This window comes from Ambystoma mexicanum, chromosome 3p, assembly GCF_040938575.1.
Source record: "Ambystoma mexicanum isolate Mex_15411 chromosome 3p, UKY_AmexF1_1, whole genome shotgun sequence".
NCBI classification, from domain to species: domain Eukaryota; kingdom Metazoa; phylum Chordata; class Amphibia; order Caudata; family Ambystomatidae; genus Ambystoma; species Ambystoma mexicanum.
The window spans coordinates 1,010,710,104-1,010,735,777 of record NC_090925.1 but is presented as its reverse complement, the minus strand read 5'-3'; the positions used below and the strand labels follow the sequence as shown (position 1 = coordinate 1,010,735,777).

At 44.7% G+C, this 25,674-nt stretch overlaps 1 protein-coding gene across 5 annotated transcripts in view; it reads right to left on the bottom strand.

Annotated features, from left to right (window-relative positions):
• Nucleotides 1–25,674, bottom strand: part of SGK2 (serum/glucocorticoid regulated kinase 2) — a 536,387-nt gene that overhangs the window by 14,185 nt on the left and 496,528 nt on the right. For all 5 annotated transcript variants that reach the window (XM_069652333.1, XM_069652338.1, XM_069652336.1 and 2 more), the window contains 5 exons: nucleotides 17,215–17,251; nucleotides 8,459–8,545; nucleotides 7,769–7,864; nucleotides 6,888–7,043; nucleotides 5,746–5,835 (listed from right to left, as the gene is read on the bottom strand). In XM_069652333.1, the coding sequence (XP_069508434.1) occupies nucleotides 5,746–5,835; nucleotides 6,888–7,043; nucleotides 7,769–7,864; nucleotides 8,459–8,545; nucleotides 17,215–17,251 (466 nt within the window). The remainder of the gene's footprint in view (nucleotides 1–5,745; nucleotides 5,836–6,887; nucleotides 7,044–7,768; nucleotides 7,865–8,458; nucleotides 8,546–17,214; nucleotides 17,252–25,674) is intronic.

Sequence of the window (25,674 nt, the reverse complement as noted above, 5' to 3'; positions counted from 1 at the left end):
AGCTAGGTCAGAGTCATACCAAGAATTGCACTTGGCTTTGGACTTCAAATGGATCCTCATGACAGGGGCAAGAGCATCAAGCGTATCAGAAATTGAAGAGTAGAGCAAAGACAGGGCTGTGTCAGGATGTGAGACAGCCAAAGGTGGGGGGGAGGGAAGAGAAAGTGGCGGCAAAAGCCTCAACTGACACATGCTTCGTGGGCCGGATGTCCGAGAAGGTAGGTGGCAGTGTTGGGGTAGGCTTGGCTTGGGGGTAAGAGGGAGAGATGAGAGGAGAGGAAGGAGTGATCGCTCCAGGAGAGAGGAGTGGTCAGAGGGATGGAGAGGGGGAGGTCAGAGGAGATCAAGACATTGAGTGTGTGCCCTGCAGAGTGAGTCGGGCCAGAGGGGAGGATGGACAGGGAGAGGGAGTCGCAGAGGTCACGGAAGAGTAGAGAGGAGGAGCAAGGAGTCTAAATGTATACCGAGGTCACCGAGGAGGAGGAGTTGAGTGGTAGAGGCCAGGAGGGAGGAAGAGAGGTCTGCCCACTCAGAGAGAAATGAGGCGATTTGACCAGCAGGCCGGTAGTTGGTAACCACAGTAAGAGAATGGGTAGACGAGAGAGAACGCCTATAGACACGGCATTCAAAAGAGGAGTAGGTCTGAGTGGGAATGATAGAGGCAGGAATCCATACAGGAAAGATCAGGGCTACCCCCCAACCCCACCAGACTGGGAGGATCTGGGTGCTGAGATGATCTTGTAGCCATCAGGGAGGAAAGTGTCAAAGCTTGTGACCGAGCTGGCCGTGAACCATGTCTCAGTAAGACCAAGGACATCAAAGTCTAGTTCTTCAAGGAGGTGGCAGATGTCAGAGGAGTGTTTGACAGCAGAGCAAGAGTTGAGAGTGGCAATATGAAGAAGGTTGCCAGCCTTAAAGACCTTCTGGGGAGGGGTACAGATCAGAAGTACGTCCTGCGGAGGAGAAAGAGCCCTAGGAGGGGCAGATGAGGAGGAGGAGAGAGAGGGCAAGGTAGCCAAGGGGGGAGAGGAAGGGACAGCAGGAGATGAGGAAATTGATGAGGCAAGGGAAGCGCCTATCAAAGAGGAGGCGATTGGCCTGAGGGCCTTGGACCATGACAGTGCCATTTAGGCAGACATTATGACTTTAGAGGAGTCGAAGGAAGCCATGAGAACTTCCGAGCAAGTGCCACCATTAATGGGAGGAGGAGATAGGGCAGAGCACAGAGACCATATGAAGAGTCCATAGATCTGGTGAAGGAACGACAAAGAGGATGTCGGTGAGGGTCTGTCTGGCGGAAGCATTGGAGTAGGTGTCGACGATAGGAAGACGAGGGTTAGAGGCCAAGATATCCTTTTTGAACTTCTTCCTACCAGACTTAGTGAGAAGGGAAGGATAGTCAATGGAGAAGCAGTTGGAAAAGATAGGAGAAACAGAAAGCGCCATTGGAGTGGAAGTGAGGAGAGGATGGAGATACTGGGCGGGGCTAAGGCAGGTAGGTGTGGGACAAAAGAGTGGTGAGGTCACTGGGCTGGCAAGTTACAGAGAAGAAACGCTATACAAGCAAAATACAGAGAATTTTGCAATGGGCAGCAAGATTTGACTTTTCAATCTTGGAATCAGATGTTAGCAAAGGGTTTTAGGAAGCACTGCGCATCAGGATGACATGGGGGTAACAAGCAGAAAGAACAGTGTTAGTCAAAGGCGGTAGGAGTGAGTCCATAAGGAGGGAACTAACCCATAGTTCTGGAGGAGGCAAAGTCAAGGCAGTCCGGATTTCTTAGAGTGAGGTGTCAGCATCATTGTGGTTAAGGTGCAGGGAGGACCCCAATTAGCGTTCCGGAAGCGGACAGGGAGCAGACAGGGGCCTTAGAAGTGGGCCTGCTGAAGCCTGCCAATCCCTGATTGGATGCAAGAAAACACTCAACCAATGGGAGTGCAGCACAGAAAGAGGTGGTTCAGCACAGCCTGCCTACACAACAAAGAAAACCACGGCGGCCATCTTGGAAGGGCCAAAAAAACTGTCAGATAAGCAGGCAATAGGGGGAAAAATGGGCTTTCAAAATAACAAGGCTGCTCCAGGTAAAAATGGCAGCACAGTGAAAATGCCAAATAAAACCGTCCTTTCCAACAATTGCATGCAAATTTGTTTTTTTTTTCTTTTCTGCTCTTTTTTCAATTTCGATTTTTCAGGTTCAATAAATCCCCTGGAGGTGCAGTAATGCACAGAAAGTGCACCTACCTAATGGAATGGTCAGCAGCCAGGCACAAACTCCACATGTGCAGGAGAACAGATGGCCAGGAGGGTGGAAACAGGACCTCACTCTCAGTGAGAAGCAGACTTAGGGGTTTGATGCTATGGATTTCTTGATTGCCATTAAATCCTTCAGTAACTCAAGTGCCAGTGGCCCTGCAGGAGTCTCCAATCAATTCTTCAAGGAGGATCCTATCTTATGGTCGGATATTTTATGTAGATTATGCTGACGCATTGCTAGTGACAGAGTGTCCGATTACCTGGCGATCTGCAACTGTTCCCATCTCTAAGAGCGGGGACTGACAACCCAGCAAACTACCACCCAATAGCACAGAATGACTCAGCAGCCAAGATCTTTGCCAAGCTGGTTTTAAAAGAGTTAACAAGATGGATTGACAGGGGAAAAAATACTTAACCCACTGCAAACAGGCTTTAGGAAGCATGTAGGCACCCTTACAAGTGCAGATGACTGTCCATCTGTAACTTAGATATTGGGGGGAATACTGGTAAATCACTATGTGGCAGTTCTGGACCTTACTGCTGCCTTTGATAATGTTAACCTACGGAGGCTTTGGGAGAAACTTAGACGATTGGGTATTGTCTAAGGTCTTCTCGGTATGATTAACCAGTTGTATAAGGAAAATACAATAACAATTTGTCTAAATAATCAGGGGAACTTTCAAACCCAATTCAGATCACCAAAGGGGTAAGTGTGGTGACCCCCACAATCTCCAGCCTATATTTAGCAGACCTATGGCACGAACGCTTACAGTGGGGGGGCTACGCGCTTAGATGGCAGGACCTGAGAGTTAATATCATGGCATATGCAGATTTAGTTCTAATGGATTATACGCCTGCAGGTCTGCAAAGGTTACCTGAGGGTGTACAATTGTATATTAATTAACCATCTTAAAAGTAACCATCTTAAATCCTACATACTGACCTTCACAACTAAGACCAAGAGTTATAGCTAGAAGGTATATCAATCCCTGATCAAGTAGGTTACCAGTATCACGTATCTAAGCTTTTCGCATCTCTACTAAGCAGCACTTAGTCATCCAAAAGGGGAAAATGGAAGCCAAAATAAGTACATTCATTCTACTAATGAAAGTTCTTAAGAACAAGCGGTGGGCCTATACTCTGCTTCCTCTAATCGAAGTATACGAATTAAAGGTCATAGCTACAGTCTTATATGGCTGCGAGTTAATTTTGTTTGAGAACCAAACCTTCAATAAGTTGGAGGGTAAAATATAGAAGACAGTTTTAGGGTTGCCGGAGTCTATTCCGATTAGTGTAATCCGTTTAGAACTGGGTGTGACCTCTTGGTGGGTGCAGCACATCAAGAGATCCCCATCGTTGCTGACTAAATTGGAGGAAGGTGAGGTAAACCCACTGAATGCCCGCATTTAAGAGCAAATGAGCAATGGCCAAAATTGCAGCTCTTTCGTGTATACATTTTCCAGGAAATGTATTGCCTATCAAAATCTGATCGAATTGAAGGGTTCCGATACTGCTTAAACAAGGAAAAATAAGATAAGGAGATGGGATAAAAATAGTGATTTTGAGGACTTAGACTTTCTGTACCAAAAGGATCACTACCTACATATGCTGCAGAAGTATCTAAGATCCTATATACAAAGGTTTCCCTCTACAAAGCATTGAGATCTTTACTTAACGTTTTGTCTCGAGCTTTTCCAACAATGGGAGTTATGGGTCCAAAGTTACAGGTTCCGAGACAAATGTGGGGTGGCCGAGTGTTTGGCTCAGTCACTCTTCTACCTGCTTCTTGAATGTCCAGGCTTTTCGGCCATCCGACTTATCTTTCTGGATTTTTGCAATTGTCCTCACCGGAAAACTATGGCTCAGAATTATGACTGCACAGGAGGATTTGATTGTTGCAGTGTCTTCCCTGTTGAAGATTATTTTGGAGGAGATGGGCAAGTGGATGCTCCGGGGGGAAGCTGATCTGAGAGAGTTTTGGGGAGAGTAGCCCAAGTCACAGGATGTTGGCTATATTGGCTATATTATATCTGCATGGCCCCATGGTGGGAATGAGGCTATGCTGGACCCCCAGACTACATCAATCTACATGACTTGCCTATGCTTTGCCTGATTTTTTACTGTAAATAGTATATTATTTTATAAATGCTGGAGCTGGTGATTGTTGATGTAAGGCATTGTGCCAGTAGAGCTTTGAACTATTTTGCTGTTTTCTATGTTCATAATTATGTCTTTTTTTATTTGTGTAAAAGTTTATTCTATAAACTAAAAACACCATTTCCTTTTAATAATAACGGTGCTGCAAAGCAATTGTGATTTACTTTGTGATTAACCTTTGGAAAGCCTTGTGCTGCCTTCAGACAAAATAATGAAGCACCTGCTAAAACATTAAGTGCACAACCATCTCTGCAAGTAGTTTGGACCCAAATCCAGGAAGACTTTGTATGAGGGCATCCAAGTAGAGAATAATGTGGTGTTAATCCCCCGTTCCTCTGGTTGGAAAGGGGGAGAACGGCCCAGCAGCCCAAGTTATCGGCCCGAGTGACTCTGGGCCGCCCCCACCCCCTGTAACAGCCAGAGGAATGGTGGATTAAGGCTATTAGCACCCCAGGTTGCCAGAGCGGTAACCCTGGGTGTTAAAAAAATGTTCCTTCGCACAACGAGATGCGCGCAGCGTCCTGTTGTACAAAGGAAAATCCTTTTCCAAGATGGCCTCCATGGAAAGCGAAGCAGGGCTCTGTGTGGATCCCCTCTTCCCTTTCCATGGTGGTCTGCAGGAGCAGAAATGAAGGAGCAGCGGCGGGGAGGTCGCTGCAGAGATTAGGTAAGTTGGGGGTTGGAGGGGCGATAAAAAATAAATAAGGGAACTAAGAGTGGGGGGGGGGAATGGCAGCGGGGAGAGCCAGCCGCGTTCCTGGCCACCTGATTGACTGGCTCCCCCCGCCATGTTGCTAATATCACTTACTCAGATCTCCTTCCTCCAGAGGCAGTACTTGAAATGAAAGCAGCACAGTACTGCTTTGATGCAGTGTCCCATCAAGCACATTAAGGTGTTGCACAGATTGCAGAGGAAAATATGTACCGTCCCCTCCAAACAATTTCTTTTGAGGCCTTCAATGCTGAAGAAATTAAAGGCACAGCAGCCATGCTGAAATGCTGTTACGGTTTATTGAAAAGGCAACACCTATCCATTTAAAGCACAGTACATATGCACATGACAACAACAGAAAGCCACTTCACTAAGGCCTCTAGTTGTGCCATCACTCACCTCTTGGTCTTAAAATGGTGAGGTGCTATTTCACAGGGCAAACTATCGCAAATTGGACAACACATTACTCACAACTGTGACTTGTAGTTATGGGATGACTACTAAAACACAGTACGATTTATCCTACACCACAATAGACATTTGACAACAGCAAGTAAGGACATTTGACAATACACAATAAGCTGACAAAGTATTTTGCGGAGTTCGGCCGCTGGACACTCACCACGTTGGGATTGAAAGGGGGCGTTAACCTCTTGTGATATAGGTCATCCCAATTTATTGGGCTGAAGAACATGTGATTCTTAATCTCCAGCTGAAAAGAAAAAAAAATAATCACAGGTTCTTCCTTTGATGTAAAATGTGTGCTCTTTTTTTGCATAGCACTGCTTCTTGGTAAGGTGTTTAGCTGGGCCAAGGCTCCAACCCTAGCTTGAAACAATGGGAAAGGCGCGACTGACAAAACCCATTTTGGTAGGCAGCAGCCATGACAGAGGCACTGAAGTTTGCTAGCCTACTTTTTTAACAGATCCGAAGGTGGTTATGTAATTATACAAAGGGCACAAGTCATCTTGCTATAAACTCAATATCTGCTTTCTAAAAAAAAACGTAGCCATGGTTCTGCACATACTGGAACAAGTCAGTACATATCGGGTACAACTGCTGGTAGAAATGGCCCCAAAGACATTCCTTTTAAGTATACAGGGAGGGTAAGGCACACATGTTAAAACAGTGGAGGAGGGATATGTAGGAGGTAACCCTCTGAATGAGAAAAAAAAAAAATACAAAAATGTAATGCCAACAGTGCCCTCATTACAGGTTTCACATGCTAGAATGGGTTCACATAAACAGACGGAGCTATTCATACTAGCCAACGGCCAGGACTGTGCTGCAAGGTGAGAGACACATGGCAGTGAATGTTACTGGAACAAGCTTGAGAGTATAGCAAGTTTGGACAGCCAATAATAGATCTCTAGACTACGGTTGTAGTATTGAGGTGCCCCTTACACTCGCTAAGGTCACATTTCTCAAGCCTTTTGTTGCTAAAACAGGCCACAAAAGACTAGAGGCGCAAATCGCTGGAAAATTGCAACATTAAGCGAGAAACACAAGTGCAGAAAGCAACCTCAAAGTGGTGGTGGGGGGGGGCACGAAAGGCAATTAGAACAGGAAGTGATAACAAGAGTCTTAAAAAGGAAATAATTAAGCAGAGGAAATTAAATCCCAGGTGAAGACAACGAGAAACCAAGCACAGGACAGGATGGCTGCCAGGGAGCACCCATGCTTAGCGCCACCAGCACATCAATGGATTGCAACGCAAGTCACACCAGGTAATAACCAATAGCAAGAAGTGACATCACCACATACAAAATCGGTCTTCGCTCCCAATCTGCACTTCTGGTCTTTATGGAGAAGGCCTTGCAAGATATCACATGCTGCTATGGTCTTTCCTCCCTGAAGCTGGAGAGGCTTGTGTAGTATGTTATCGTACATCTCTGCCACATCACGACTGTAAAAGGGAGGCTGTCCAGAAGGAGATGATGAGAAAGAAATATGAGGAATAAAGAAATAGAAAGTGAATACAGCATGAAGTATTGAGGTGCATAATACGAGCGATCATCATTTATAAAAGAACATTGTAAACTAAGCAATGACTTTAAAACATGTCAGACACTAAAGGTATTGGTTCTAGGCAATCAAGAATTTCATCTCAGTCCTACCAAAGGCGTAGTAGGGCCTTTTTAAGCAGGGATGCATAAAGTGTTATTGTTTTACGCTGCACCTTTGGAAGGGAGGTTCTTTTATTGAAGTCCATTTAGTCTAATGTCAGTGTTCACCATAAAACATTTGTATAACAGAGTCGAGAATCATGAACATTATCAGAATTATTTCTCCTACAGAAATAGCAGCCTTGTACCCATATCCCACTCCAGAACATTTGAGATGGGTGAAAGACCAAGGCCAGGATGAGCTATAGAGTGAACTGCTCAGTACCAGTAAATACTTTTCCATAAATTGCATTCAAAAAACCAACCATGTGAATTCAGGGGTTAGCAAAGGTCCTTGTGCAGACTTAGGAACCTGCCTCATCTAGCTTTATTGCTGGTGGGGGTGGAGGGGGAGCTCAGGTGGGGTAAGCTTAAGATGTGGAAGGGCAGACAAAAGATGTGGTTATGCATGGAAGAGTCCCAGTGACCTAATTCACTTGCCCTTACCAGACTGTGTACCATAAGCAGGGCATAACTTACCAAGCCAAAAAGCATCTCGTAGAGCACTGCTCCCAGGCACCACCAGTCCACCGTCCTGTCATAGGGCTGCTTGTTGAGTACTTCCGGGGCAAGATACTGCCGGTGGGAAGAAGAGAAGAAGCACAAGGTAAGGATACATGCATCCCAATGGCCCAGTCATTGTCGCAGACCTAACAGATCTCTTCAGGATTTGCTTGAGCATGCAGCCCAATCATTCACAAGGTCAGCTATAATGCAGTGTGCCCCCAGCTACATTCCTCGTCAACTGACCACCCGGATTTAGGACAAAATATAAAACCCGGCCCCTTTGTAAATACATGAATACTTTAGCAGCTGCCTCCCTTCTTTCTTGCTCCCTTCTAGCACTCAAGTCCTCTCTTGCTCGTCTACTCTTCCTTGTATAAGTGTGCTCAATTCTTAAAAGGCTGCTCCTAGTTGCTTGGAAAGCCTTCCGATACCCCCTGCCTTTTGCGCTACAGAAAATGAAATAAATACAGTATACAGGTTTAACTGGCTCAGTGGCGTGCAGTTCCCAGAATTTCAGGGCTTGTCCAAGAGCTTTACCCAACGTGGCTGCACCCCCTGGACCATAAACTAAGCAGCAAGTCTGCTTTTCTGAAACACAAATAGGCATCCCAGTTGGTTTTTCTGTATCCATCATAAGTACCGATCAACTAGGTATATATTTACCTCTGGGGTTCCACAAAAGGTGCTGGTGGTTTCTTCTGGCTCCATTCCTTCCTTGCAAAGTCCAAAATCTGTTAGGACCACATGGCCCTATGGGGAAAGAATTATGGAGTCAAACCCATGGAAAAAGCACCTCCACCACCTTTTTCATATGCTACCAGGAAGGGCATCACAAAAGCTTTGAAGTGTTGTCATCCGAGGTACAAAGTAGAATTAATGGTTTGTCATTTAGTAATACCTCACCTTTGTGTTGTGCGGCAGAACACTGCAAGGTGAGCCAAACATTAAATCTAGCAGCATCACTACTTGGCCACGAAAGCGGGATGGGGGTTAGGGTGCTTGGTGAAGTGTTAGGAAGCAACAAGGATTTTATATAAATAAGAAAGTCATATGTATTACTATTTTCCCGCCTACCATGTCAGATTTCCAATTAAGGTGTCAACGGATTAGAAGAATAATAGAAGCAGGGTTCTAAACGTTCTCTTCTTCCCAAAACACCAATGCCATGCCACTCTTATTGCCAACACCTGAGCCGTCAATGTGGTTCAAAATGCACAGCCAACATCACTCGCTATTCTTCAGTCAAGTCGGGCTCCAGCATCGGCGCTGCCACATCCAGTGTGCCCACTACCCACCTTCACTTCTTGCCAAGGATCCATAATTCCTTGTGCCTGCAACATATCAACTTTCCTCCATCGGGCGCCTTTCACTGGGTTCCTCACAGCGCATATGCCCCCCATTGGTAAGAAAGCGCTACGCCCAGCCAACCATCTCCATGCTTCGGCTATTTACACGGACCTGCCTGCCCCCCCTACCAAACAGCATGCTCATTGCCCGCATCACATGCCAAGCCTCACACCAAACCAACAACACAGTATCTATGGCAGAGTCAGGCCAGGCAACCCCAACCCCACGAGCCGAAAGAAATGCCACTGCTTTGACCACGTTACCCTTGCTGGGAAATATGAATGCCTAAAGCTCTCTGGGGCCACGAATTCCCCTCTCCATGATGCCCCCACCCAACCAGCTCACATTCACAGATCCGTCACAAACCAGACATCACCAATACGTCCACTCTCGCTCACAGCCTAGTGTCCAGACTGTTGCCCTGGATCACACTCAGGGCACCAATGTCCACCCTACCAAGGCCAATGTACCTAGGTCCAATCAGCCTATTGACCCGAGCACCACACACACGAGATCTCTCCCAGCAGGTCACCCAATACTCAGAAGTGCACTACATCCACTTCAACCTCCTTTCTAAAAGGTGCAGTAGTAAACGAAAGCTCCATACCTGACCACCCACTAGATATCGCTGACCTTATCACTAGCAACAACCTGGACTTCCTAGTGCTATCTGACTTCAGGCTATATCCAGCCTATCACTCTCCAACGCCATACCATCCGGTTACACTACCATCCGTAAGGATAGGCAAGACGCAACAGGTGGTGGGGTAGCACTAATCGCAAGAGAGTCTCTCCCTCTCACAGAAATCTGCACATACCCTCTAGCTAGTGGAGAATTTTCAGCCAAACTTAGACTAACTCACACATCCACCTGGTCTATCGTACCCCTGGCCCACCCCTGTCATTTGAAGAAGATATCGTGCAACTACTGTCCTCCAACACCAAACCCTCATCCAAGGTTCTACTCCTTAGAGACTTAAACCTTTGTTTCGACGAGACGGACGACAATTATGTGCAATCTCTTGCTGCCTCCCTTACTTTGCTTGGCTTGATGCAGCACATCCTCAGCCCTACTCACTCCAAAGGACACATCCTGGCAAGGCTAGCAGACCTTTACTAGCCTTGCCTCGATCACTGCCATTCTGCCTTGCCCTTGGACATATCTCATCACCTTCTCTTTTCCCACCTCCACCGCTATCCTACCGGCCATCCGCCCCTACCCCCACTGTGGCCTCAAGCACCTGTAACCTCACCAATGACAGCATCCTACCTTTGCTGCTTGACCTGCAGCCCCCACTGCCTCAGTCTGATGGCCTTGCCATCCTAGTAGATCCCTACAACAAACCTCTCAAGCCTGCCATCAACACAATCGCCCCATTAGCCTTGCATGAAACCGAAACCTGCCAAGCACCTTAATTCCTGGTTCACTGATGACATTTGCACCCAAACGCACTTTGCCTGCCTAGCAAAAAAAAATCAGGAAGTCCATACTACAGGCAAACATTCTCACCTACAATGCCAGAATCTCAAACAGCAAATCAAGTTCTCGTGAGCTCGTCTCAATCCTGCGCGATCTAGAATCCCCTACCACCAACCCCTCCACCTGTACCAAAGGCATTGCCTGGTGTGCTATTATCCAAAACACTAAGTAAAATCAAAACATTACAAAACAAGATCAATAAAAAAATCCTTGCTAGGTGTCTACCTAGCGCCCTCTGCCCTCGTACCCCATGCAGGCAGACCAACCTATCCTGCCACAATTCTGCTTTCTACCAGTCGAAGCTACGGAAGTGACACTGCCTATTAAAGGTCTGAAATCCTCCCATTGCACAGGGGACACCTGTCCTGCCACTTACTTCCCTCATCAACACCTCCTTTTCAGCTTGCCAAGTGCCGCTCAGCTTGAAGGAAGCTTGGCTACTCCCCTTACTGAAGAAACCTACCCTAGACCCAGAAGTCCCAACCAACTACCGCACTATCACCACAGTGCCGCTCCTTCTGTAGATCCTTGATCGAGCAGCCTATGTCCAGATACTGCGCCACCTTGAAGTTAACAGCATCCTGGGTCTGTGCCAATCTGAGTTCAGCCCTGTTCATGGAACTGAATCTGCATTAGTATACTTGAAAAATCAGTTAGACAACATCAAGGATGCAGGCAAATCGGTAACCCTGCTTCTACTAGACCTGTCAGGAACCTTTGATCTGGTGGACCACAAAAATCTTATGTCAACACCTATCGCCCACAGCCAACCTTTCTCCAGAAGGCAACTCTTGGATCGCATCCTTCCTGGTGGACAGATCCATGGGGGTGTTTGCGGAGAATGCCGCTGCCACCCCCACCAAGTAACCTTTGGCATACCCAAATATTAACATTTTTACTAAAGCACCATTTGATCTTCTGGATAAGCAGGGTATCTCTTATAACAACTATGCAGATGATACGCAGATTCTCAACCCACTCTCTGGCAACTATGTCGCTGATTCCGACATGCTGCCTCTCACCTGCTTTGTCTGAATGACGACAAGACAGAAATCCTTCTAGTTGGGTCCCAAACAGTTCTAAAAAAACTCAACAAAGCCTACAAAGTTTTTACCATCGAAGGGATCACTATCCCGGTATCGACATGGTAAAAACGCTGGGTGTCCATCTTGACTCAATGCTCTAATGTAGGTCAACGCTTCGCTACCTCAGCTGGTTACACCACAAAACTAATCAATGATAGCAGACCGTTTATTTCCCTGGACAACTGCCTACACATTGCCTGGGCGCTCACTGGCTCGAGGCTGGACTACTGCAATGCCTTTTTTGCAGGCACCACCACCAGTAACATAAGTTACAAGTCATACAGAATGCCATACAAGCTGCACTAAACATCCCAAAGTGTGAGCATAGATCTGCTGCCAGAATAGAGGCTCACTGGTTCCCTGTCCGATAGCACATCTTTAAAACATTAGCGATTACACATAAATGCCTCTCCATGGCTACCACACCGTACCTGTCACACAAACTGAAAAAAATGCAGTCATCCAGACCCACCCATACTTCTAACACGTACTGCCTGACCACTCTGAGACACAATCTAAGGGAGCAGGAGGATCAAGCTTCCCAGTCATTGCTTTCAAACTTTGGAATACGCTGCCCCTACTCTCAGAGCAGAAGAATCCTACTGCAGATTTAGGAAACACCTCATGACACTGCTCTTTGTGCAGGGACCAAGACTGGGACTCAGCAAACCCTGATCAGACTTTGTATATATGTAACCAGCGCCTTGATGCCCAAGGGCTTAGTGCGCTTTATAAATGATATATTTTTTTAAAATGTATTTAGCAAGTCCTCAACAACAATGTGCCAAATAGCCTCCTTGTACAACTGAAACACTGTTCTGTACCGCTTTTGGGACTGTTTGTCCAGGGGCCACCTTGCTCTAAAGACAATACCTCCCACTGAACCATCAAATGATTAATCACGTGAAAAACACATTTTAAAAAAAGAAAGAAAAATAAAAAAAAAACAGCAAACTGTTCAGTCCCAGACAGGCCAGAAGCAGCACAGCTAAACAGTGTGCATTAACACACAGCAGCCCATGTCAATCTATCATCAATGCCCCCTCAGTGGGTTATGGCAGAAGTGTGGAAAGCTGCTGGCTTTTTTTCCAAGGTCACATTTGAAACACTATTAGGCAACAGATGGCAAGAAACCCCTACAGTAAAGCCAAATGTGGACAATATACAGTCGCAGGAAACCCTGCAATTATTAGCTTAAGAGATTCCAGAATGTATTAAACAAATAAATGAATCTAAAAGTCTCAGGGTCGTTCACACATCTCAAACCTACGATGGCCAAGTGATCCAAATTCATGGGAGGAAAACGTTTCTTAGGGAAGGTGCCTTACATAGATAAGAAAATTGAGTATTATTACTCTGAACCAGATTTGGAACTGTTCCTTAAGCTCGAGACTATAAAATAGCTGTCGCTCTCGAAATGCCATCTAATCAGAAACTTATTTAAATATAGATCTTTTGGCAAATCTCACGTGTCCAGCATCTACTGAAACTATTTACATAACAGACCTGGTTTCAACTAAATGAAGAAATCATCACAATTATATGGATGATCCATCATGGTTGTGCCCTGCCCACACAGCGAAGGGGTATTAAAAGAGCTTTTACACTACAAACTGGTTACCCCCAATAGTTCTGTTAAGCCCCCAGGGTTTGGTGCACAATATAAATAAATTAACAAACAAGGAGCAGAGGTGTACAAATACATGAAGAAAACAGTTATTGTATTTGGTTATTTATATAGCGCTCTTTCCCCACTTGTGTGGCCTCAATGCACTTTTTCCTTGGTTAGAACACCCTTGGTAACCGTAGTCAATGTGGTTGGAGATTCTAGGGAGGTTAGCTTAGATGCTTGTGTACATGTTGCCATTCTAAGACTTAGGTGGTTGGCAAGGCTCGACTAGGCAGCCCAGTAGAGGTCAGACATGTGGGTGGGTGCTCTTGAAGATTAGAGATGGATTGCTATTGTTGAGAGAGTCCATCGGAGGCCAGCTATACAGGGTTCCTTTCGGGTGGTGGTCGCTGTGTGCTAGTGGCAGAGGTGTTGGGGTACGTCAGGTATTTCAGTCTGGCCGGCTATGGGACGTCCCCTGCTTCACCACCCAATCGTATCTCTTCCCTCGGTCTTTCTTCCATGGAGTTAACGAATACACCTCCTTAAATCCACTCATCCCAGTGGATCTAGGTTTTTCAGTTAAAGAGCCAGCTGTTCTTTTCTCTCGTGGGTAGTATATTTTATCTTGCTTCTTTTTGAATTCTCGACAATTGGAAGTATTGGATATGAGAGACAGCCCTATATATGCCATTACATGGCTTGGCTTTGAGAGTTCCTTCACAGGAAGGGGAGTCCTTGTCCCCTAAGGTGTGAGTCTCTCCCTGTGAGGTCCCACGTGCATTGAGCCTTAGGAAGGGTGCTGCTGAGCAGGCTCACCTCCCAAGCCTCACAGAGATGGGCTCCCCCTTGGGTAGAAGTAGAGTTCCCTCGCTTCATCACAATACTTTACACCAAACTATTGCCAACCCATCACCCCGTCCTGATTTGTAGGAATCAGCTGTTTCGAATCCAGGTTCCAAAACCATGGAATCAGTACAGCTCACCATCTGAGCACCTGCTCACCTTCTGGGAGGGCCTGTGACTTGCTTTATCAAATGTACACACTTTCCCACCTGCTTCTTCATGCTTCGTACAGGTAGCACCAGCACCTGTCCAGAGGATGGTGCAACCAGCAACAACACATTTCTGTGTGCACAACAAAAAACACGTTATGACGCCTGCATTGCATCATAGAGGCACTATTGTGCAAGGGGGAACCAAGAAAGTACGAAGTCTGTAGTTGGTTTGCTCGCATGGGCAGGTGGTGAAGCAACATTAAAAATGAAAATTCCATTATTTTAGACAATAGTTCAAATGTATTTTAAAGGGTTAATGATGGCCATGGGCGGATGGGGCGTTAGGGAGAATTCTCTCTTTAGGCTGAATTTCCTAACCTAGCGAGTCCCCCAGCAGCTTTGCTGGATTTCTGGAGTTTGTTTTTTTCTCCTGCCAAGAGTGAGACTCTTTCTCCCACTCTTGGACGTGATTTATGGTGTTCCTTTGACTGTTTGTGTTTTATGGGCTATGGGGTCCTTTACTCCATAAGGTCTCATGTGTTTTTACTGTGTGTTACACAGCACCCTTCGTGCAGTGACACAGGGACGTCAGTGACACCCCGCCATAGACTCCATACTCTGGGACTGACTACTGTCTCCCAGGGCATGTAAAGTCACCATTGGTTTTACTAGTCCCAAATTATTAACAGAAACCGGTACAAACCATCATATTGTGGACGTACTGGTCGGGGCAATTCGATTGCCCCGGGGTCTTTTAGTTGAGGGGGCACGTCTCCATTCCCCCCGATCGAGTTTTGGCTGGTGGCAGTGGATACTACTTTTTATATTCGACCGCGAATATATCCCTATGGGATTTTCCCATTGTTCGAGGCTAACAACTTTAATTATTTAATTCTCATAGCCTCGAACACACCGGCGGTTTATTTAATTAATATTAATTCACCGGTTGGTATTTTTTGCCAGGACTCGATTCAAAAATGGCGTTTGTGTTCTCTTCTGTGACTCCAACCCAAGTCGAGCCCTTTGTTCCACTTTTTGGCGGGCTTCTCCACAGAAGCCTCCAAAAGTGGTGCCACTCTGTCTGGGTACCACAGGGGATGTGGGAGGGGGTTTAGGTACCCTGGACTGAGTTACCTTGGTAACTCAAGTCGCACTTTTGTGTGATTGGCCCAAGTGGTGAGCCGGCCGGCTCACCACTTAGCATGTTTGATTGACAGCTAGGCTGAGTGAACGGGGGTGTGCTGCATAAAAGCAGGGCTTTGGGTACTGGAACTTCAGAAGTCGCCACAGGACCTGAAAATCCGACGAGGGAGAAGCTGAGCCGACCTACCACAACGACACCACCGGTGGAGCCCTGCGGAACCGACTCACCACTTCCCGACGACAGAGAAGATCTCCCGGCTGGAGAGGCTTCTTCCCCTGACTGGTGGGCACAACCAGTTTACCTTCTTCTCTTCGCACCCCAGCCCGGCTTGTGGTCGAATTGCCCGTGCCAAGCACCCCGGCAACCGGATAGCCTCTTACCACTGGACCGCAAATAAAAGGACCACTCCTTTTACCCGAGAGCTCCGTGGCTGGTTTCTTCCCTGGCAGTGCAACAGACTCCTGTCTTTATCCCCGACGAGATCCTCTCTTCCCCCGGACTAAGCACCGACTTGCATCCGCTGCCAGGAACAACTGCCCCCGCTGTAGTATTCTCACCACTTTAAGGTACCGTGTCCGCCAGGCCTCCCTTTCTAAAGATTGCTACAAGGTAATAACTCCATAACCTTCTGGACTGGGCTGGCCGCCTTGACCCTCTAACTGGTCCCTTTCTTTGGTCCAACTCTTTTTGAACCTTTACAAGACTCGTGTGCACTGCAACAGTGTGACCTTGGACACATTTCATTTTGATCCCCTTAAAGTGGATCCGGCCTACTGACTCTAAACTCACGGTGTTACTTTGCCTTCCTCTCTTGGTGGGTTCATGAAAAAGTGTTGGGATCTGTTTCAATTTATTCTCTGCTTTTCTCTCCCTTTTAAAACGAATTATTAGAGTGCCATCTACGTTAAGCGCTCACCGCTGTCTGAAAATAAGTCGAGCTTTACTTAAGACTTGTCTAATATTCTTCTAAGGGAGTGTATATCTTTTAGTGACCGTGTTTTTGAATTGCCTACTATTAGTGCCTGTGTGTTTTTCTAGATGTGGTTTTAAATAAATAATTATCTCTTTTACACCAAGCCCTGTTCAGTGTTTACTTGTTCTATTGTGTTCTTTTGACCTATTGTGAATACTCTGTATACTGCCTAACTCTTCTTGAGGGAAGTCTGACTGCTCAGCCATAGCTACCAAGTGAATCTGTGTGGTACAGACTGCTACCAAGTGGGTTTACTGCAAACACCTGTAGTCTTAAATCTTTTTCAGTGGTCCCAGAGGGAACTGCATAGGTTTCTGCCTAACATGGGGCAGGTGCTCTACATCCTAGTCTGGTAAGGGCCCAACTAGGGCAAATCAATGTTTCCAATTATTTCGACAAGAGTGTTAATCCAAGCAGCGGCTGTCAAGCTCACTTGATTGGGTACATAATCTAGAACTGGACTGCATTGGCATTTAATCCTGGCGAATAATCAAAAAGCATGCCAGGCACCAAAACAATATCTACCACCAGTCCTGTTGATTAGATTACTAAGGAAGTGTGGAAAGTCATTCTGCCTTCTACATTTTTATGTAAAACAAATTGTGGTATGTATTTTGATGCACATTTTATGTTGTACATTAACTTTATGGAAACTTGACAAGACTAAGCAGCAGCTGCCTAGAGGCACCACCTTCATGTCAAGCTCAAACCAACTTGCGTAACCAGGAAAGCAGCATACTTCTGCCCAAAATGCAATACCTGCCAAGACAAATGTGTACATACCTGGCAGTCCAGCAGGATGTTTTCAGGCTTTAAGTCCCTAGGAGAAAATAGAAATGTCTTAGATGTAAGAATAAAAGCCCATGGAGAATTATTATGTCCAAGAAGAAAGCCTTTGCCCGCCTGGCCCATCTTAACTGTGGTTCATGCCAAGTTAAAAGTTAGGACTCATGCCTAGTACTAGAAGGTCCCAAATTATCCAGCAACAGTGCACATCAAAGGCTGAAAGGCCCTAAACTAGTACATTTACAAGTCTTCAGTTCGGTTCACAGTAATCGTCATTCCAAAAGCTGATAACATTAAGTGAGGCAGGCGTTTCAGGGTCAAATACACAAAAAGAAAGGTCGTCTTCTTTGGTCACCAAGACGCAGAACGATAGAAAAGATAAGGATTGCAAGGCCTATTTATCTGTACTAAACGGACCAACCAATACACAAATAAAGCTTCAATAATTTGCTGTTACAGCCACTTGTATTCTGCTAAAATCCACTAGAAGACAAGTGGCAGAATGGGGGGTGTTAATCACCACTTTTGCGTTCCTTATAAATCCTTGAAGATTTGAGGAATTATCACTGTGGTTATTCCACTGAAGTATTTCCTCCGTTTTTCTGACAGTAATATGAAGGAAATAACTCCAGTCAAGAGCTGAAAGTATCTCCTCCATCTTACCAATGGACGACAAGTATGGCGATGTAGTAAAAGTGGTAGTAATTTAGTTACCGTCATGTTTTTATATTTTAAGTGCATCATTACACTCAATGAGCTCTCCCCCTATAGTCACTTCGGAGTTGGGGGAACGTTTGGAAAACTGATACCCGGTTACTCGTATATTATAAACCTTACAAATGACCCCCAACAGGACAGAATCGGTGACGGAAATTTGAGGACTATGACTGGGAGGCTAGATCACAGATTTAGTGCTCATCTCCGACATGGGGCAAGCCTACATTTCACAATTTTCAATATCAACAGGGCTAACCTAACACTTTACTCGTCCAATTGAGTCCCATTATATTGGGTAAATACAGCTATTACCATGCTGAGATGCAGAAGGAATCTTGCATGAAGTGGTATCTAAGAAACAGATATTAAGGCATTCTCATTCTTTCACTACAGCCTCCATGCCATATTTTGGCTTGGGAGGTAGAGTCCCTTGACCCTTCTTGTTTGACCTGGAAGTTTATTCTTTATCTAAAACGTTTCCCATGCATGGTCCACAAAAAGCTGATTTACTCCATTAATGGTTGACCCTTTTGTCATCACAAATGCTCATTTCCATGCCGATAGAGGTATCTTGCCTGATGGTGGTCATGATTTACAGGTAACCATGGTGGCTAAGCATACCTCAACCTCTTACTGTGCTGATCCTTCAGGAAAAGAAAACCTAATTATCTTTTGTTTGAACATCCCTACCAAATGTTGCCAATTTCTCAGAGCACTTTCTTTTATCAACATACTCTATGAAAGTAAGCTCCTTACACAGCAATTTAGGTGCAGCCACCATTTTGGCCATAATCAACATCCCTACAGTAAAGCAGGAGCTGCATAGAATCTGGTCTAATCACAAGTCTTTTCAGATATTGAGTTTTCCAAGCATTTCTAGTTTAACTGGTATGACCTAATGCCATTTTTGTTTTCCTTCCAGGTTTACATCAGGGCAGTGACCTATTCCATAAATTCACCCATTTTGCCAATTATACCACACCCTCTTGGGAAGAGGGCTGCATCTATGGCATTGGTGTAGGCCATACCTCATTTGCCGTACACACAAATGAAATGGAATCAGGCAATTTCCTGTGCATGTGGCATTCATGAGATACATAACCTATGGTATGGCTGTACTTCACTTTGAAAACAAGGCTTACTCTACCCCTTCTGGGTTTGCCTCCCTCCCTATTGGTACAGTATGCAATATGCTGTGCAGAAAAAACATTTCCAGCAGGTCAGAAAACTCAAGATGGCTTCCATACAAATGTTCATGTAGGACATCAGGCAATCACGCTCCCAGATTCAGTGTTGAAACGGTCAGCAAATGATCTGTTGGCGGTAACATACAAAATATTAATGGGGCTCCTGGACAAACTTTATTGATAACTTCTTTTTTAAACACAAACTACTAATCTAGTTTTGTTGTAAATGTGCCCAACTGTTGTGGTGCTACATGAGACCAGAAAAGAAATATGTCAGCTTGAGTGGCATTTGTAGTTTTTAGCCTCTGTAGCTTTGCTTCCTCCATGAGGGGGAACTTCCTTACAAAAAAGTGGGATTCTAAGTTTCAGGCATGTTTGAGCAGCACAACAGTTATTAGAAAGTTAAAGAGCTTATCCTATGGGGAGTTCTACCAAACCTTAACTACAGCCACCATTGCGGCATTGTATGTGTATATATGACAAACATTACTCAACCTTTTCAAATTCGAAAAGGGCGTCGACTGGGGTATGCCTGTAACACTATCTGATGAATTCAGAGTTTTAGTCGCTTCTCCCCAAAGGGGAGCCTTTCCTTGTTAGGCTAGGGAGGTGAGCCCACTTCGTAATATTCCCTGTAGGGGTGGAAGCAAGCTGGACGTCACAGGGAGAGACTCCCGGACTCTGTTCCACAGAGGGACTTACCTAGAACCCTCTCTCTGGGACCAACAGTAAAACCAGGGCTTCAGAAACCCTCTCAGACCAAGCCACTGTTCGTTATTATACCATAAGACCCAAGACTCAACCAGAAGAAATATACGGTAAAACTACCAAGAAGACGACAGAGAGGTGGTTAGGCAAGAATTGATGTAGTAACCCTGTGGGAGACTACACAACCCGTGTCCTCTTGGTATTAGGTAACCCACCAGGCTTATCTCAAGAGGGGTAAATGTGAGCTGTAGAGCTGTAGCAATGAAATCCACGAATACAAGTGGCCAAGTAACACTTACACACAAGGTTTATGTAATAATTATTTAAAAGTAGTTTTTCAACAAGCGTTCTTTAAAAAGGACAATATATGTAGCAATCAAACACTTTAAAATACTTGTTCAGAATCAACACAAAGCTAGTAGCTACTCTTTAGATGTGCATTTTACACACAACACCCTGAGGTGATTTCACTAACTAGGACAGTAATTGCATTTATATATCACTAGTACAATTTTGTAAATTTTGAAGTTTGTAGAAAGGAAAGGTTAAAGGAAGGGGAAAGGTTAAACAGGTTCTCAGAGCATGTGAGCACTTTAAATCTTCCAATGAAGTCTAGATAAAAACCTTTCCCAGCAATATTAGTTCAAAACCAACATATAAACTATGAGGGACAGTAAGAATCAAAGTCAAATGGAATAGAAGAGTCTGCAGGGCGCTAGGACAGCCAAAGTCAATTGGAGCAAAGTCCATGGAGCCGAGACACTTCTTCGATAGTAAGCGTCTTGTACAAAGTTAGAGTTTTTCGAAGAAAAATCACTGCAGGGTCACAAGTGGTTACACTTGTGAAGGGTAGAGCTGAAATCAACTCTAGCAAAGCAGCTACTGCAAGTCTCAACTGAGAAGAGCAAGCTACAGACACCGAGTTAAGTGCCCCAAGTCAGAACAGTACCTTTGGTTAGAAGAAGAGTGGTACAGCTGGCTTCCTTCTGGTTACAGCAATGCAGTTCCTAGGCCTCAGTCGTGGGGACAAGAGGAAGGACCTCTGGGTGCTCCTGCGGCAGCAATTCGGAGGTCGCCGTCAACTATGGGCTGTTTTCGGATCAGCAGCACTTTGCAGTTTCAGCGCTCCGTAAACAGCACCACCATGGATCTTGCATACCGGTTGGGCTGCCTTCACTCCTTGGGTTCTGCACTCTGGTGAGGGGACTCTAGCTTTGGTCTTCCTGCTTCTGGAGGGTCCTGGGGAGACTCTTGGAGCTTCTGGCCAGATCACAGATGTTGCACTAGACTATGGATTTCTCGACCCCTGGCACTCGGTTCCTGCAGCAGCAAAGTAGTACAGCCAGTTGGGGAAGGTGGTCCAGTGGAGTTCGTCTCGGGATTAGTTGCTCTCACTATCCCACGGGAAGCAGTCGTCCCTTCCGGAGCTTCTCTTGTCAATCAGAAAAAGGAGTTTCAGCACAGCAGCAGGGTTTCACCAGGCAGTTCAATGGTCCAGGAGGATGCAGCAAGCTTCATTCATGGTTTCTTCGTCAGGTGGCCTTGCCAGTGGTTGACTGTCTTCAGTCCCAAAACCATTCATGCACAGCCTAGCTGTCACTCAAACAGCAGGGTGGCTGTCCTGCAAGGACAGCAAGCCAATCAGGACTGGGTGCATTCATGCATTCCTAAAGACAAAGGACAGGGGAGTTTCGGGAACCTACCTTACTTCCTGCCCTTCCAGACACACTGGAGCCAGAGGAGGGTTTCAGTACTGAAGCCCACGAAAGGCAAAATGAACAAAGGGCTCAAACTGGATTTAGCGCGCAGAGTAAAACCCAAGAAAGACCTCACAAACAAAATGGTGAAAAAAGAAAACCGCGGCCATTTTGACAAAATGGTCACCCATGGGTGCTATACTGCAGCTGAGGATTCAGCCTGCGGTAGAAAGGCACAATGGTAGGAAAATTAAACCACTGCCACCAGCCATTTAAAGTAGTGAGGGTAACATAAAAAATGTTATATGAGTAGGTATGAAAAGGGGCTACTAAGTAACCCCTGAGCACTCCAAATAAAATGGGGTGTGCTGGACCTACAAAGAGAAAAAGGTAAGTCAATTTCCCTTTACTATTCTTTGGAACAGTAGTTCACACAAGAGAAGGTATTTAAACATTATGAGAAATCTAAAGGATTACTCCGACACTGCACCTAAGGCGCATACAAAAAGTAGATGCCTATGAAGTTTGTCAGACACCAAAAACAAAGGAAACGCATAATCCAAATCAGATCAAAACACATGTGAGGAAAAGTGCTCACTCACTCCAGGGTTAAAATAAAAAAAGTCCTAAAGTCCAGCAAAAGAGCTAGGGGTCTCTAAGGTTGAAGGGAAGTAGCACAGAAATGAGAATTCTCCCGACAATACCGATCGCTCAGGGTTAATAAAAAAAAAAAAAGAAAAAAATAAATCAGAAATACCCGGACGAGGGAAAATGAGCAAGTAATCAAGAATGCTCAATTGGAGGAGAAAAAGGACTTTAATCTTCTGCTGAGGAGGACCCAGGATTGTGTCATAAAAAGGGAAAAAAAGTCGGTTGTCTGGAAGAAGTGAAACCAAATCAGTAGTGCCGTGGAAGCGGACTGAGACTGGGAGATCCTCTGTGAGAAGGAAGCAACCAGCTGGTGTGTGCAAGAAGCAATGAAGGAACAGAAGACCGAAGAAAACAGGGGAAGTAAATGCCAAGAGAACCAGTGGTGAGTGGTGGCATGATCCCCGAGAGGTGGACTGTCCAGTCTGACAAGAATGCCAAAACCAGAGTAACGGTGGCCCTGCAGAACCGTGGAGGAGAAGCAAAACGAGAGACAAAGCAGAAACTGTCCGGAATCAAAGCGAAGTCCCTACCCTGCATGCAGGACCAATGACGCCAACCCATGGGAAGCAAGGTAACAGGGACGGCTGGAGATCCAGGAGGGAACACGGGAATAAAGAGTACCATCAGCCTACTCGTGCCAGTGAAAGGCCTAACACTAAGAAGGGGAAAAGCCATTCTAGAACCCATCCAACTCGTCTCAGAGAGAGATAATCAAGAAACTGAGGATCATTACTGAACTCAATTTTCTAATACCAACAATACACATAGTGGCCAAGAGAATAACCACTGGGTCTACTATAAGTGTCCCAAAGAGATTTTCAGAGACACTTCAGAAAAGCCTGGTCAAAGATTCAAAAATGAATTGGTTGGGGTTTTGTTGTGCCAACTTCTTCGGCCCTGTGCCCAATTCAGTTTATAATTTATATGTGTTGCGTATTTGTGAAGAAATCCAGAGGCAAAGTCCCCACCCCCGTTTTTAATTGCAAGTAAATGTATTTTCTTCACAGAAAAACTGCACCACACTTATTTGTTTGCTTCAAAATCTTTCTGGTTTGTTTTTAAACAAATGGTTGTGTCTCCCAAAGGAGAAAAGAGCCCTTTTGATTACACGTGTTTCTGCACTTCGTGTGCCTTTCTCAAATCTGGGCAAATATTTGCGTTCAACCATATTCACTTTATATACAGGTTCAGTCAAAACAATGTATAAACAAGCAAATGTTGAGAGAGTTGTTTATAGACAGACATTGGGGATGGGTGGTAGGCAGGGTGAGTAGGGTTTGAGAAAAAAAAACAAAGATAAAATGCATTTTTAGAATGTACCATTGGTGCATACGATATCAGTGTTGTAATAGTCATATTCTCATCTAGACTTTCCTAATTTTTCTTTTACAACCCTTTTATTAATCCATTCACCATTTAGTTACCTTTAGTCAATCTGTTATGGTTACAATTAGTCCATATTGTCTTATTGCCTAAGACTTCCTATTCCTAGAACCATGTTTTAACAGTAAAGCTATTTCCACCAATACCTTTAGAGTAGGTTTTACCATTTGTTCCTTTTCTTAATTCATCCACGTTAGATTTTTCAAACGGTCCACATTTCACGGGTTCAAATCCCACCTGTAATATATATTTTTTAGCTATAGTCATCCTTTCTACACGTTACAGTCATCTACCCAACTCGCATTCATACTTAGAACTCCCTGTCTCAAAACTGGTGTTGGATAACAGTTTGCCTAATGTTAATGTTGCTCATGAAATATGATCACTGTAATAGTCTGCTACTCGTGGTTGTACTGTTAAAATCTATCGTGCCACCATAATTCTAGATTCTGATTGTTAATTGTTCTTAGTTTTAACATCGTGTTGGGCCTGCATTCTGTTCCTATTCTATTTATAAAACTTAGTTGCATTGCGTTGCGTTCGTATAACTGTACATCTTGCAAGGGGAACGGCATTCCCCTTCTTCATTACTGATACCCTTAGGCATGCACGTATTGTATGGTAAGTATCCAGCATAGAGATTGTGCCAAATTGCACTTGGGGCTTACCTACCAATTCTAGGTCCTGTCTCCTCGCGCGGCTTCCTGGTTCGAACGGCGGCGTCCGCTGCCACGTACCTGGCTTCCATCTGTTGTCATGGTTCCGGACAGTCCTTCCTCTATGTCAACAACTCTTGAATTTAGGCGCCATGTTTTGGGCTTAGGTTGACGGCATTCTGCATTGTACCTATGTGTCCCTTCCCATACTTATTGTAAAGACTCCCAGATCTTCGTAGTGAAAATTAGTCTGTATGTTTGTTCCGATTTATGAACTGTCAATTATTTTGAAGATGTAAAAAATATTTAATTAGGTCGGGTGTACAAAAATACACGTTATACAAAAAATATATACAATTTCCCCAAAAATTCAAAATTATAAATCTTAAGACTAACACAGGACTGCTTCTCATACCTAATTTGCAAGTCTATTGGCTTTCCTCTTTTTCTATATAGATTGAGACATCAATTCACCTCCTGCGCAGACACCACATTTGTAGTTCATGCAACAGTCCTTTTCACAGGTGGAATGGTTCACTCCCTTGTGAGTGCACTCGCTACTTCTACAATTAGCATGTCAATTTCTAATCCATTAGCCTAATCAGTATCAATTTGCCAACATGTATTTTGTCACATCCACTCTGTCCTAAAATTTGTGAGTTTAATGCCAATGTATGTACTTCATTTTTGTTTCCGCATATCATCGTCACTCTATTCAGTCTCAAAGATTTTGAACATATTACTATAAGAAATGCACCATTTCATTGTCCTTATTCAGTCCAATTTCAATTGTACGAAATGTACATATTAAATGTGCGTTAGCTCGTCTCAACATGATTTATCCATTTCCCCCCTCTTCTTCTAAGTTCCACTTTCTGTAATCCTATGAATCCTTAGATCATGTATATCATCCATCTGATGGTTTTGTTGCCAGTGTTGCGCAAGGGGGAGTGATGCGTTCTGGCTCCCAATTGATGATATGCTCACCGATCCTTATCCTCAACTCCCTTCTTGTGCTTCCTATACATATGCGTTTGCATACACAGGTTATGCTGTAAATTACATATTTGGATCTGCAAATGATATTGTTTCTGATTTTCATTCGTGTTCCTCTTGCATCCTGAAACATCTTAGTACTTTCATGTGCATATTTAAATATCCTGCATATACCCCATTTTCTGAAACCTGATATTGTGGTTGGTAACTAGGTTTCAGTGGTTGTAGTTGATGGCTCAGGGAGTAATGATGGGCTCAAGTTCATTTTTTGTGTTTTGGCCTTTCTGTAGGTTATTTTAGGATGGTCATAAATATACGTTTCCAAATGTTGGTCTAGTTTCAACAGGTACCAGTTCTTTTTCAGAATTTTATTGAGTTCATAATAGTTGTCACAGTATGTAGTTATAAATCATCTGTCCATATCCATTGCTTGTTACTTTTTGTTGGTTGTGAGGGTTTGTT